This window comes from Tachysurus fulvidraco, chromosome 25 (genome assembly GCF_022655615.1).
Source record: "Tachysurus fulvidraco isolate hzauxx_2018 chromosome 25, HZAU_PFXX_2.0, whole genome shotgun sequence".
Taxonomy (NCBI): Eukaryota; Metazoa; Chordata; class Actinopteri; order Siluriformes; family Bagridae; genus Tachysurus; species Tachysurus fulvidraco.
Window position 1 is genome coordinate 14,544,963 of NC_062542.1, and position 12,408 is coordinate 14,557,370.

At 38.7% G+C, this 12,408-nt stretch overlaps 1 protein-coding gene across 3 annotated transcripts in view; it reads left to right on the forward strand.

Annotated features, from left to right (window-relative positions):
• The window catches only part of LOC113660135 (xin actin-binding repeat-containing protein 1), a 10,699-nt gene extending 1,849 nt beyond the window's left edge, over window positions 1–8,850 (forward strand). For 2 of the 3 annotated variants that reach the window (XM_047808661.1, XM_047808660.1), the window contains exons 4-8: window positions 364–741; window positions 832–907; window positions 3,171–3,316; window positions 3,701–3,742; window positions 4,536–8,850. In XM_047808661.1, the coding sequence (XP_047664617.1) occupies window positions 364–741; window positions 832–907; window positions 3,171–3,316; window positions 3,701–3,742; window positions 4,536–8,711 (4,818 nt within the window). In that variant the 3' untranslated portion in view covers window positions 8,712–8,850. Of the gene's footprint in view, window positions 1–363; window positions 742–831; window positions 908–2,214; window positions 2,569–3,170; window positions 3,317–3,700; window positions 3,743–4,535 lie in introns of those variants that run through there. The other variant, XM_047808662.1, reaches the window with a different exon arrangement.
• Window positions 8,851–12,408: the final 3,558 nt, after the last annotated feature.

Below are 12,408 nucleotides of genomic sequence, written 5' to 3' on the forward strand. Positions count from 1 at the left end.
TATCATGTCTCACTCCATGGTGTGAGTTAATATGAAGCTTATATGAAAATAGACACTCAAGACATTAAAATTTGAAGTTTTTCTGAAGTTTTTTTTTTACCTAGCCTACTAGGGGCGATATATTCATAAAAAAGTCCGTAAAAACAAAACCAGTTTGTTTTATTCACACAAATGGTTCTATCTTTAAAGTAAATGATGATATCAAGCCCATTTCTGCTTCCTGTGATAAACATGTGCTTGTTCATTAAGCTCGAACATTCAAAGGCGATGTTTAATCTTACATTCTGTGTAAGGTTAAAAACAGAAAGTCTCACACTGCAAGCCAACTCCTTTTATATCCGACCATCTTCCTCTTTTCCGCAGACCCTCCAGTTTGCTGCGATCCCCATCACAGTGATTAATACTAAAGAAAAATCAAACGCTTGGGCTGATCGTAGCACCAGCACTCAGCTCACACGCAGCAAGTCGATGGATTATCTTCCTCGACAAAGAACCATAAGCACAAGCGCTCTCAGAGAAATCTTTGAGTCAAAGGTTGCCATGAAGCCCAAGAGTGTTAACAAACCGAAGAACACAGACAAGCCACAAAGCACCTCAGGTAAGGAGAACGTTGGGCTCAATCATAACAACACAGAAGATCTGCTAGTGTTAATAGAAGCAGACAGCATTAACAACAACGACGAAGACGGGGAGAAATCGGCTAAACCAACAAAAGAGAAAGAAAACAACGTGACCCCGAAGGTACCTTAAATGTCTTCCAAGTGAAATTTTAAGATTTACTGTACAGTGCGCTTCTCTACACAGAACCCTTTTTCTTTTGTATTGTTAAAGATGGCGAAAGCTCCCCGAGTGGAAAGAAGAAAAACCCTCACAGGAGTGAATAGTGAAAGAATTGTTACCCAGTCAGGTCTGTACAGTTCGCATGTCGGGCTTTATACGTAGATCATGTGCTTATAGTGAAAAGCTTTTTTTTTTTTTTAAACAGAAAAACCCATACAAATACTAGCACTCACAATCTGAACGTGACGTGACATACGGCTAAGTACTGTGACCCATACTCAGAATTCGTTCTCTGCATTTGACCCATCCAAAGTGCACACACACACCAGTGAACACAAACACCAGTGAACACACACCCGGAGCAGTGGGCAACCATTTATGCTGCGGCGCCCGGGGAGCAGTTGGGGGGGGTCGGTGTCTTGCTCAAGTGCACCTCAGTCGTGGCCAGCCCAAGACTCGAACCCACAACCTTAGGATTACGTGTCAGACTCTCTAACCATTAGGCCACTACTTGCCCAAAGGTTGATCAAATTTTTCAGTCAACACCGAAGAAACTTCATTCAAAATTTGATCACATGACCAATGGCTTTTTTTTTAGTTTCTTGCCTTCCCATAGCGTATAACATAAAATACCATATACAATATAACAGTTTGGCAAACACACGAAGCTAGGCGCTAAGTCCTATTACTGTAGTTAACAAACATTAGTCTTGTCTATTGTGTAACTAAAACCAGTAGCTGCTTTAACAATGAAGCTATTAACTTTAAATTTATTGTGTAATTCAACCTGTCTTAGTGTGGGATCAGAATTACTCTGTACGTCTGTTCCCGATCTAAACGTTATACATAATCGTCTTTATACATTAAAATACAAGTGTGAGCTTCAAAATCATCTTCGATTCCCAGACTTGTTACTGAATTTCATTCTAGTTACAAATAAGTTTATATGTTTAACAGTCAGTTGTTGAAGGAAATGCTGAAAAAGTAGATCATGCTAGTGAAGTTGCAAACATTTCTGGTGCACTTGTACAGAAATACTTTGTAATTCTAACTTTGCAAACAGAAATTAATACTATCCTTTGAGCCTGTGCAGCAATATGAACGGGACCGCATGAGTTCCCTGGAACTAGCGATGATCTAACATCCAAAAAAGTGCTAGGACTTGTCCATACATATATATATATATATATATATATATATGTGTATATATATATATAACATAACATACTATATTTGACTAAAGCAAACAAAAGACCTCATAGTACTGTTCTCAAATGAGCAAAGCTAGAGGCCTCACATGACACACACACACACACACACACACACACACAGAAGCTAAAATAAATTCTAATTAAGTCTAAGTGTCTTCCAGGGTCAAGTAGGATATTGAGGGTGAGGGTAGAATGTGTGTGTGTGTGTGTGTGTGTGTGTGTGTGTGTGTGTGTGTGTGTGTGTGTGTGTGTGTGTGTGTGTGTGTGTGTGTGTGTGTGTGTGTGTGTGTGTGTGTGTGTTGGGGGTACAAGGTTATGGTATTTTTCAGCACTATGTGCATCAGAGCCTGATTGACTCTGCCTGGTGGGGAAATATTAGGCCTAAAATAACCACATCCTATGAGGGACTGGGATAAGAGAGTCAGCTGTCACCTGAAAACAGGCAGGCATGGGCACTCTGACATACACAGAGGACACACACTTAGAGGCACAGCTACGGAAAACGCAGCACGGACAGCAGTGGCAGTAGCAGATAGTTTTAGGGAATTAAAGGACAAACAGGGAAGAGTGAAATCCAGTGAGTAAATCTTTAATATTTTATTGAATGATAATATTATAATCTCACATTTCACTTTATATGCAGAAATAGATTATTATTTGAGATTTATGGCATTCATAGTGTTCTCGTTTGAAACTATTAATAAACTAGCGCTGGTCCCTGGCAGCCATGTTTATATTTTTTAAGCAAAGTGTTCTGCATGAACGAACTGAATGATATTTCATTTTTAAGGTTGAAAAAATGCTTAGTGCTAAAAGTCTAAATGCTTCAATTAGAACTATTAAATGTGTCTAAATTACTCACTCGATCTTTATCATTCCTATTAAATGTGTATAAGAGGACTAATTTCACTTGGTGGGAGCATACCAAAAGCTTCCAACTCTTCTGATCTTCATCTCTAAATCATCCCCATGCTGCCTCAGATTTCGTCTATAAGAATCAGCCACATTGTCTCTAAAGAGAAAAACTATCCAATCGCATCCCAGTGAGAAACAGATATACTTGACATCCAAGACATTCTTTTGTACCGTCCAAAGAGCAAAAATCATAGACCTCTGTTGGTCTTTTTTTTTTTAAATAATATTTTAATGATTTATTCCTCTGTCTCTGTTGTACCACAGAAGATAAGCGGAAATCAGTCGCAGACTTCAGAGACAGTTCCGCTCTGTATGGACGGGAGAAGTCACCTATTTCTGTCAAAGCCATCTCTGAACTATATCTGTCTAAAGTGGCAGCTGCTGAGTCGACGGGGAACCTTTTAAAACCAGTTTGTACTTGTTTGTGTACTTCTGCTCCATTTAATGAACCAGAGGTCAGGGAATGGGAGAATGGGTCAGGCAAAAGCAGCTGGGTCTTTCTGTAGAAAGCAGTCAAGGAAAAAAAGTAATCAAACAGATTAATTGATATTAAAATAGTTAAATATGGCAAATGTCAATATTTAACCATTGTTAAGGTTCAATATCAACAATTGTAGATTAGCCCAAAATAAAGATAACTAGTGTCGGACTATCTAACTCGACTGCAATAATCCAGTGATCAAACATAAATAATTGTACATTTTACATAAATAATAATTGTATAGTTGCATAAATAATATGTAATGCATAATTATGTCCACTAATAAAAACATTTTTACTTCCCTTTTCGACAGAAAAAAGATTGTACATCTCCAACCAGACCTAAAGTTTTTAAGGTAAGAAAAGAAATACATCCATGAACATGATTTATTTATTTATTTATTTATTTATTTTACTGAAAATGCTTTGAATTCAGTTAAAAAGTAAATGTGGCCTGTAAAGGACTGTCTTTAGTCGCGTTTAAGTTGTAAAAGCTAACCGAGGTCACGTTAAAATCTGCGTGATGCACATAAACATGAGTCACTCTTTCATTGCTCATCTTGCATTAATGTGTCATCTTACTAACTTGCAAACAGTCACTCATCTACTAAAGCTATTAGCATGTGTAAACTGTGTGTTAAATGGTTCTGAGTGGTTTTATGACTGAAATACTTTAAGTGACATTGGTTGGGCAGTGAGCGTACATGTAGGGCTTTTGTACTCCCCTGTCAGTCAGAGCGATGCTATCTCATTGTGGTTTCTATAAGCTCGTGTATACAGAAGAGGGAAATTAGCACTTTCCTTTGATTGTGTCATGAACAGCAATGAGAAAAAAAATATGCTAGTCTTCATCCTCAATGGCTAATGTGTGATGGGAAGACCTCTGGAAATATCACTGCTAACATGTTTAGTAACATGTTCAAACATTTCTCAAAGCTTGACCACACAACCGTATGAACAACCGTACTAATGACTTCCCCAGGTCTGCTGGAATATTTCATATGGAATGCTGATTTGAATGGCATGTTGGTTAGCATCCTAACAACTGGTATGTACACAGATACCCCGCATGCGTGCATGCTTGCTTGGGCTGAGGAGAAATCTATTTTTAATACAAACCAAGATGATGACACTTTGTTTCATCTTAAGATGGCAGATGTGACCCCAAAAGACTTTGAGCAAGCCCCATACTCAGAAGATGAGTCAGCACATCCAGATCCATCCTTTCCCATGCCGCGACTCAATTCCAGGGCTGACAGACAGTCACCTATTCCAACACCCCCTTCAAAAGAGGTTATCTCTACACTGTATGAACAACGACAGAAATGCGAGCTGAGACGACTCTTGAAGCACACCTGCCCAGAGATGAAGGGCCTGGGAAACATGGTGGAGGAAGAGTTTGCTGATATACTAAACTCTGGCAATGCCACAGATATCGCATTCCAGGGTGAGGTCCAGTCAAGGCGTCGGATATTTGAGAACGGTACTGTCAACACCGAAGACTTCCAAAAGCAAACACATTTGATGGAGAAGAGCATTCAAGGAGAACATGCATTTGAAGAGCTCTTAAAATGCTTCAAGGAAGAAGGTTCCATAGATGGCAACAAACAGCAAACAATTCACCCAGAGATTGATGAGACCCCACAAAAAGTTGAGGAATCACTTAGTGAAGATGAGAACTTTAGGGTAAATGTTAAGGCCAAAAGGAAAATGTTTGAAGGTCAGTTCATTGAAACTTCAGGAGAGGACCTAGAGGATGTCTATCCAGGGAGGATCGTTATCTCTGAAGATGAAAAGGGAGCCGTACAAAAGCAAAAGAGAGACTTTGAAACATACCAACCTGGCACGATCAAAAGAAACAGCGACCTTAGCGTTATAGATATTAAAGACATAGACCAAGATTCTGGTGAAGTATATATAGGTATATCTAGAGCCAAAGAGGTTTTTGAAAAGGGGTTTGACTATGAGAACAGCCAGCAATCAAATGAAAACATATGTATAGAGGATGAAACTCTTAAAACAAATGTAAAAAACAGAACCCATATGTTTGAATCGACACCTCTGGACCGAATCAATTTTCAAAATGATGCAGAATTGGATTCTGTGGACAAGAACATGAAGAATTCCTTAAATTCTCTTTACTGCTTTAACGTCATTCATTCTCATGGAGTCCTTCTTGAAACCAGTGAGGCTGGCCACGTGAGAAAGGCGAATTACAGAAATGTCCAGGAAAAGGGTCCAGAAATTCAACACGAGGAAGTGCTTATGGGAAGTATGAAGAGTATTCTTCTTCAGCTTTTGGCAAGAGTGAATCTTAACCCAGTTATAGCCTTCTTAAAAGAGGATGATCAACGAAATGCGTTAATCAAAAACGTAAACATACCAACTCACCAACTACCGTTCACTGTTAACCAAGACAAAGAATACAGAACCACGAACATGGTTCAGGCCATCGAAGACCTACTTGGTCAAGAAACGTGTCTCGGAAAAGGAGTTTTAATACAAGAACGTGCGACGGGTTCTGTGGAGACCTTGGTTTATGTTCTTTTTAGACATGAAGGAAATCTGATGGCTCAAAATTCTGAAAATATATTGGAGCCAAAAGAAATAAATCTTCTGAGAAGTAGAACCTGTGAATCTCCCCACAATATGTGCAGCCCACCACCTTTTACTGAGGGAAATGTCTCGATTTCTGTCAGTCATGGAAACAGGATGAGCAACGTCAAACAGCGTTGCATCGAAAATGGAGATCTGGGACACTTGAAAAGTCTGCAGAAATTTTCATCGGATGAAGATGTAAGTGCCACATCTAGGCAAGGGGAGCAAAATGCTGTGATTGCACCAGGTAACGTTGAGAAATTCAAAACAATGTTTGTCTCAAATCCAGAGCTTGACGGTTCATCAATGCAGTCTGAGATACATGACCAAAACAAATTAAAAAATAATATAGAAATGACAGCAAATGGAGGATATACTATATCAGCTAATGGAGAATTTGAAAATTGTACCGTCAACAGTGTAGAAGAACCTGGCTGTAGGTTATATAGCCAAGATGGAAAAGACATGTGCAGTAAAAAAACAGATAAGACTATCTTCAGTCCAGAGGTACAGGCAGTTGACATGGTAGAAGATGAAGCATTGCCAAACCTTCAAGCAGCTATCATGAGCCTACAGCAGGCCACACTAGAGGCAAAAGCTCTTCAAAAAAGTATTTTTGAGAAACAGCATGATGCCTGTCTAGCACCTTCAGAAAACCAAAACCTCACAGGAGCCATGGATGAAGAGAGCAGAGAGTCCTCACAGAATTTTGAAGATGAACAAGAAGATGAAGGAAGAGAAGAGACCCTGAAAGGTAGTGTCCAAGCAGCACTGGATTCTCTGAAAAAATCTAGCTTTAATGTCACCAAAGGGGATTTTAAAGCTGCAATGATTTACAGGAACTCAGGAAAAACTCATGCTGGACAAAAAACAATAAAAATGGAGACTGCTGATAAACAGAGTGATGATCATATTGTCAACGCAGAAGGCATAAAAGCATGCCGACCCGACCCTCTGCCCGGACAGGTGACTGTCAAAGCACAGCATGAGGCTGCTGAAATTAGACTATTTCAAGGCCAGACTGCAAATAAACCATCAGAATGTTCTCCGCTGACAAACCAAACAAACGAACAGGCCTCTCTTCAGAAAAGTAAAAAGTCTCCTGGACCTAAGCCAGCCATTCCCCCCAAACCAGACCATTTAAAGACAAACTATAGCTCCAAAACAATGGCCATTAAGACTGCAACCAATGCAGGAGATCTAAATAAACCCAAAGCTGAAGAAAATTCTGTGGAACAACAATGTACAAAACTCACACATATAGAACCAACACAAGAAGATGACTTCTTGAAAGAACCACAGAATAATGGAGATACTGATATACCTAGTAGTTTGACAGTCGCCGAAATTCAGTCGAGCCAGGATTGTATAATAATGGGCAATCCTGTGGGAAATGTAGACACATCGGAGAAGAGAGAGAGCTCTGAAATGTTGGAAATAAGTGAAGGTACTTTAGGGTTTCAGGCTTCCCTGCAGAACTTTGGGATAAAGACAGGCCAAGCAATGCCACCAGTGAAACCTAAAAGAATCAAAATGACCACAGACAGGACTGTTGTGAATCCTGCTCTTTTGGAGCCTAACTGCAAACCAAGCATCAGCGAACACGAGGAACACCCAACGTGCAACGTGACGATGAGGGAAAAGAAAGGTAGAAGAGAGAGTGAAGAAGAACGAAGGCAGAGGCTATCAGTGCACATGGATGAAATCATGAAGGGAAATGCAAATGCAGCCATGGAAATTTTTGACAAACTGAGAAAGCAAGAAGAGCTGAAAACTATCCTTTCTAAAGTTGAGGAGATTGAAGGAGAGTCCCGTCAGGAAGATGGTGACCTTAGAAAGATATTTGAAAATGTACCAGATTGGGTTGTGCCACAAAAACCTATACATCCCAAAAACAAGGTGATGGAAAAGGTAGTAGGGAGATCTGAAACAGTCTGTGAATATGAAATGTTGTCCTCCATGCAGGTAGCATTTGGAGACCTTGAAAAAGCAAGTGCTGCAATCATTACTTTAAAAGAGCAAACATTATCAAGACTTATGGAAATTGAGGAAACCATAAAGAAAGCGCTTTACTCTGTCTCTACACTGAAATCTGACTCTGATATTGTAGGACTGTCTGGTCTCTTCAAGGAGTCCATGATGACTGGGCAATATTTGCCCTTCTCAGGTAATATACGGAAAATTAGCATCGGGTCAAGCAAATCTCCAAATCCTCAGAGTCTGAATAATGTAGGAGTCCCTCAGAAAAGTGCAATGACAGAACCAGAAATGCAGAAAGTAGAGAAATCAAAGCCAGAGCTCAGTCCTCCAGAAATAAAACCAAGGGCAGGATCTCCTTCTTCACCTTCTTTTATTTCTATTCAATCCACTGCCAGAAAGAACACAGAAATAACAGAATCTCCAAAATCTCAAACCTCCATAACAGCTCTGACTTGCTACAACATTCCTCTTGAAAAGGAAAAGCGACAGGTCAGTACGCTGGAAGTACAAACAGTCCCCAAGGCTGAAACAGTCATTGGCACCAAGACCATCAGAGAAAAGTATGAAGAAACAGATTGTTTCGGCAACAAGTTCTACTCTTCCACGACCTCTACTGTCATGACCACTCAGCCTGATGATAAAACATCCTTCAGGAGACAGATTGTGACCAATCCAACCACGACTGAAGTTGTTGCATATCCAAGAATCAACACAGCCTCTATTAAAGGGGGCCAAATACCATCTTGAGCATACTATGAGAATAGGGATAGCTAAGATGTGATCTAATATTCTTATATCAATGTTTTGGAAGGGTTTTATAATTAGGCTTACATTCTTATATAAAGGTTTCTTCAAGGACCCTCAGGTTGGATTAATAATCTAGTAACCCGAAGAGGCTATACTTGAGAACCGGAGGCAAACTATGAGGATGGGTTTAAATGATTTTAGATTTAATATGGTCATAAATGGTTTTCAATGTTATTTAAGCTGTTTGGTTTCATAATTAGTTCTTAAAGGGTTCGTCAAAGGGTTCCTCAGAGTGTCTCTGGGTGGTTTAACATTCTAGCATCATTTAGAAGTAGTACTTGAGACCTTTACTGGAAGATAAATCTCTAATTGTAGGATGATTATAGTTGTAGGTTCTCACAGAGGGACAAAACAAATGATCATTTACTGTAGGGGTCTCGATGGAACCTTTTTGTGGAACCACACACAGAGTGTGTCTTTCAGTGTTTAAATCAGTGTTGTTGTTCCACGAACGGAAATGTATTCTAACTTTAATATATATGAGAGAGTATTAACCGATCTTTAATATAAGAATTTAAACAAAGCAATGTTAGTTACATGAGCTTTTGTAATTTTTTATTGTATATTTACAGTGATAGTAGCCATTTGTTCACTTGTCTCCTTCATCTTAGCCCATTCCATAGAATCATGTTGTGACAGTCAGCTGACAAACAGACATTCTTTTTTATGGTGTACAAAATATGTGAAAAATAATAAACGTGAAAATACTAATAAATTGTAACTTGATGGAGAACGTTGTTACTTTATCCTTGGTTCAACCACATTAACATGCTGTCAGAAAAAAAAACTGAGAAAAAAAATAAAAACAGGGGGTATGGTGGCTTAGTGGTTAGTGGTTGGGGGTTCGATTCCCGCCTCCACCTTGTGTGTGTGGAGTTTGCATGTTCTCCCCGTACCTCGGGGGTTTCCTCCGGGTACTCCGGTTTCCTCCACCGGTCCAAAGACATGCATGGTAGGCTGATTGGCATCTCTGGAAAATTGTCCGTAGTGTGTGAGTGTGTGAGTGAATGAGAGTGTGTGTGTGCCCTGCGATGGGTTGGTATGACCCGAGAAGTTAAGCGGTAGAAAATGAAAGAATGAATATTTAAAATAAAGTGTGCAGCATTTGGCAGACACCCTCATCAAGAGCAACCTACATTTGTATCTCAGATTTATACAACTGAAGGTTAAGGGCCTTGCTCAGGGGCCCGGCAATGATAGCTTGGAGAACCTGGGATTTGAGCTCACAACCTTCCGATCGGTAGACCAACACCATAACCATTAGGCTAGGCTAGATTCCATTATACGTATTACTGGAGAAAATTTTGGGTTAGTGATGTATTTGAAAGTTTTGTTTTTTTTTTTACTATTCTTTCTATAATTCCATCCAAATTTAAATGAATCATTAGAACATGCATTAGAACATTCTAGTGCCTTGAGAGACTCCAAATGAAACAGTAATCCACATCCAGTAGACAATGCAGTATTTATAACCCCAGATGTGCCTGTAGTTTCAGCAGGCCGCTCAGGACAGATGCACTGCATGCCTAAAACCTGTTTACTCCATGGAGAAAATTGCACCAGATAAACACGTTTTCCACAAAAACTGCTTCTGCTGCAAGCACTGCAACCAGAAACTCAGGTATGAGTCATAATTACAAATTTCTGATTCTTTAATGGAAGCTAGACAAAAAATATTAACTGAAGAATAATTCTCATTTTAAATGTATAATTGCTTTTTAAAATCTGCTGCCAATATTGATTGAAAGCTACAATATTTTTATGTTAGTCTTTATTAATCTTCAGGAATTTAATTCAAATAAATAATAATGAAACAACGTAATATATTGTATATATATATATATATATATATATATATATATATATATATATATATATATATATATATATATATATTGACTATAGTAGTAGAATATTATTTACTCAGCTGAACTGTTGACAATCAAGTCCTAATCATGAAATTCCACTTTTATCAGATTTTGCTCCAAAGCTTAATGTTGTAAATAATAGTTAATAATTCTATTATAAATCTTGACATAACTGGAATCATCTTCATAACAAAACCCAGAAATAGTGTAGCAAATGACAAAAAAGTGCTATTACAAAATTATAAATACAGTAAAATTAAAGGTGTCCTTTTTCTAAGCTTTTAAAAATGTGCTGCTTTAAATTAATATTATTTGTATAATTCTCATTACAATACCGCAATGATCCGGTTAGGAAATTGTGATTTGAGTGTTAGGCTCAAACAGGTGGCTTAGAAAAAAACATTTTAAATAGGGGGCACGGTGGCTTAGTAGTTAGCACGTTCGCCTCACACCTCCAGGGTTGGGGGTTCGATTCCCACCTCCGCCTTGTGTGTGTGGAGTTTGCATGTTCTCCCCGTGCCTCGGAGGTTTCCTCCGGGTACTCCGGTTTCCTCCCCCGGTCCAAAGACATGCATGGTAGGTTGATTGGCATCTCTGGAAAATTGTCCGTAGTGTGTGAGTGAATGAGAGTGTGTGTGTGTGCCCTGTGATGGGTTGGCACTCCGTCTAGGGTGTATCCTGCCTCGATGCCCGATGACGCCTGAGAAGTTCAGATAAGCGGTAGAAAATGAATGAACGAAGTGCTAGGCTAAAACAATATAGAAACATCTCAGTGATATTCAAACAATATTCTATATTTTATAGATAAAATATTTAGATATTTAACTATTTTATTGCCAAAATCATATATATATATATGTGCCAGTAATACTCCAAAACCTTTCTGTAGTCTATTTTTGTACTGCTCTAACAGTGGTTTATATATAAATGTAATTTTTAATAATGTCAAATTTTCTAAAATCATGTATTTTATATATAAGCAAAACTCTAAATACAGCAGCACTTGTCTTACTAAGCACTTTTTTCCTCTCGCATGGCTTTAGTCTGCGTAACTACACCACCCTCTACGGAGAATTCTACTGCGTGTTCCACTTCCAGCAGCTCTTCAGAAAGAACGGCAACTACGATGAAGGCTTTGGCCACGAGCAGCACAAGAAACGCTGGCCGATGAGCCCAACGGACGACACCAAACACTTATGAATCGAATCAGTACGGATGGTATACAATACGCTTTGCATGTAATAGGAATGATTGGTTTCTGTAAATGAACGTTTAAAACAAATTTCAACAGACATTTCAGGTATTGAGACGGACGCTTGTAACAGCTCTGAAGTACAAAACAATGGCAATGACTGACATCTCAAGAGAATGTTGGAGCCTGTTAAAGTTTTGCTCTGAAACTAAAACAATATTTCCTAATTTCTCATGTAAATCATGTATTTTTACTCTGGTATATTTTTATGCATAGATTTTAGAAATTATTAACCCTCCAGATTATCCTGATTAAGACCATTCATGTGGAAACTCAAAGGGGGTGAATACATATGTAAAGATTTAGATAAAGAAACATTCCTTCAGCGATATTGTATGAAAAGTCAATGAGATTTGCAATTTGCTTTAACATTGTTAATTGTACTGATGAATAAACCAAATGCTATAAGAACAACGCTTGGTTTTAAGGACAAGATGTTGAAAGAGAGTAACAATCCAGGACAATAAAATCCATCAGGCTTTAAGAAAGTCACAAGAAATCGAACCTGACACGCAAA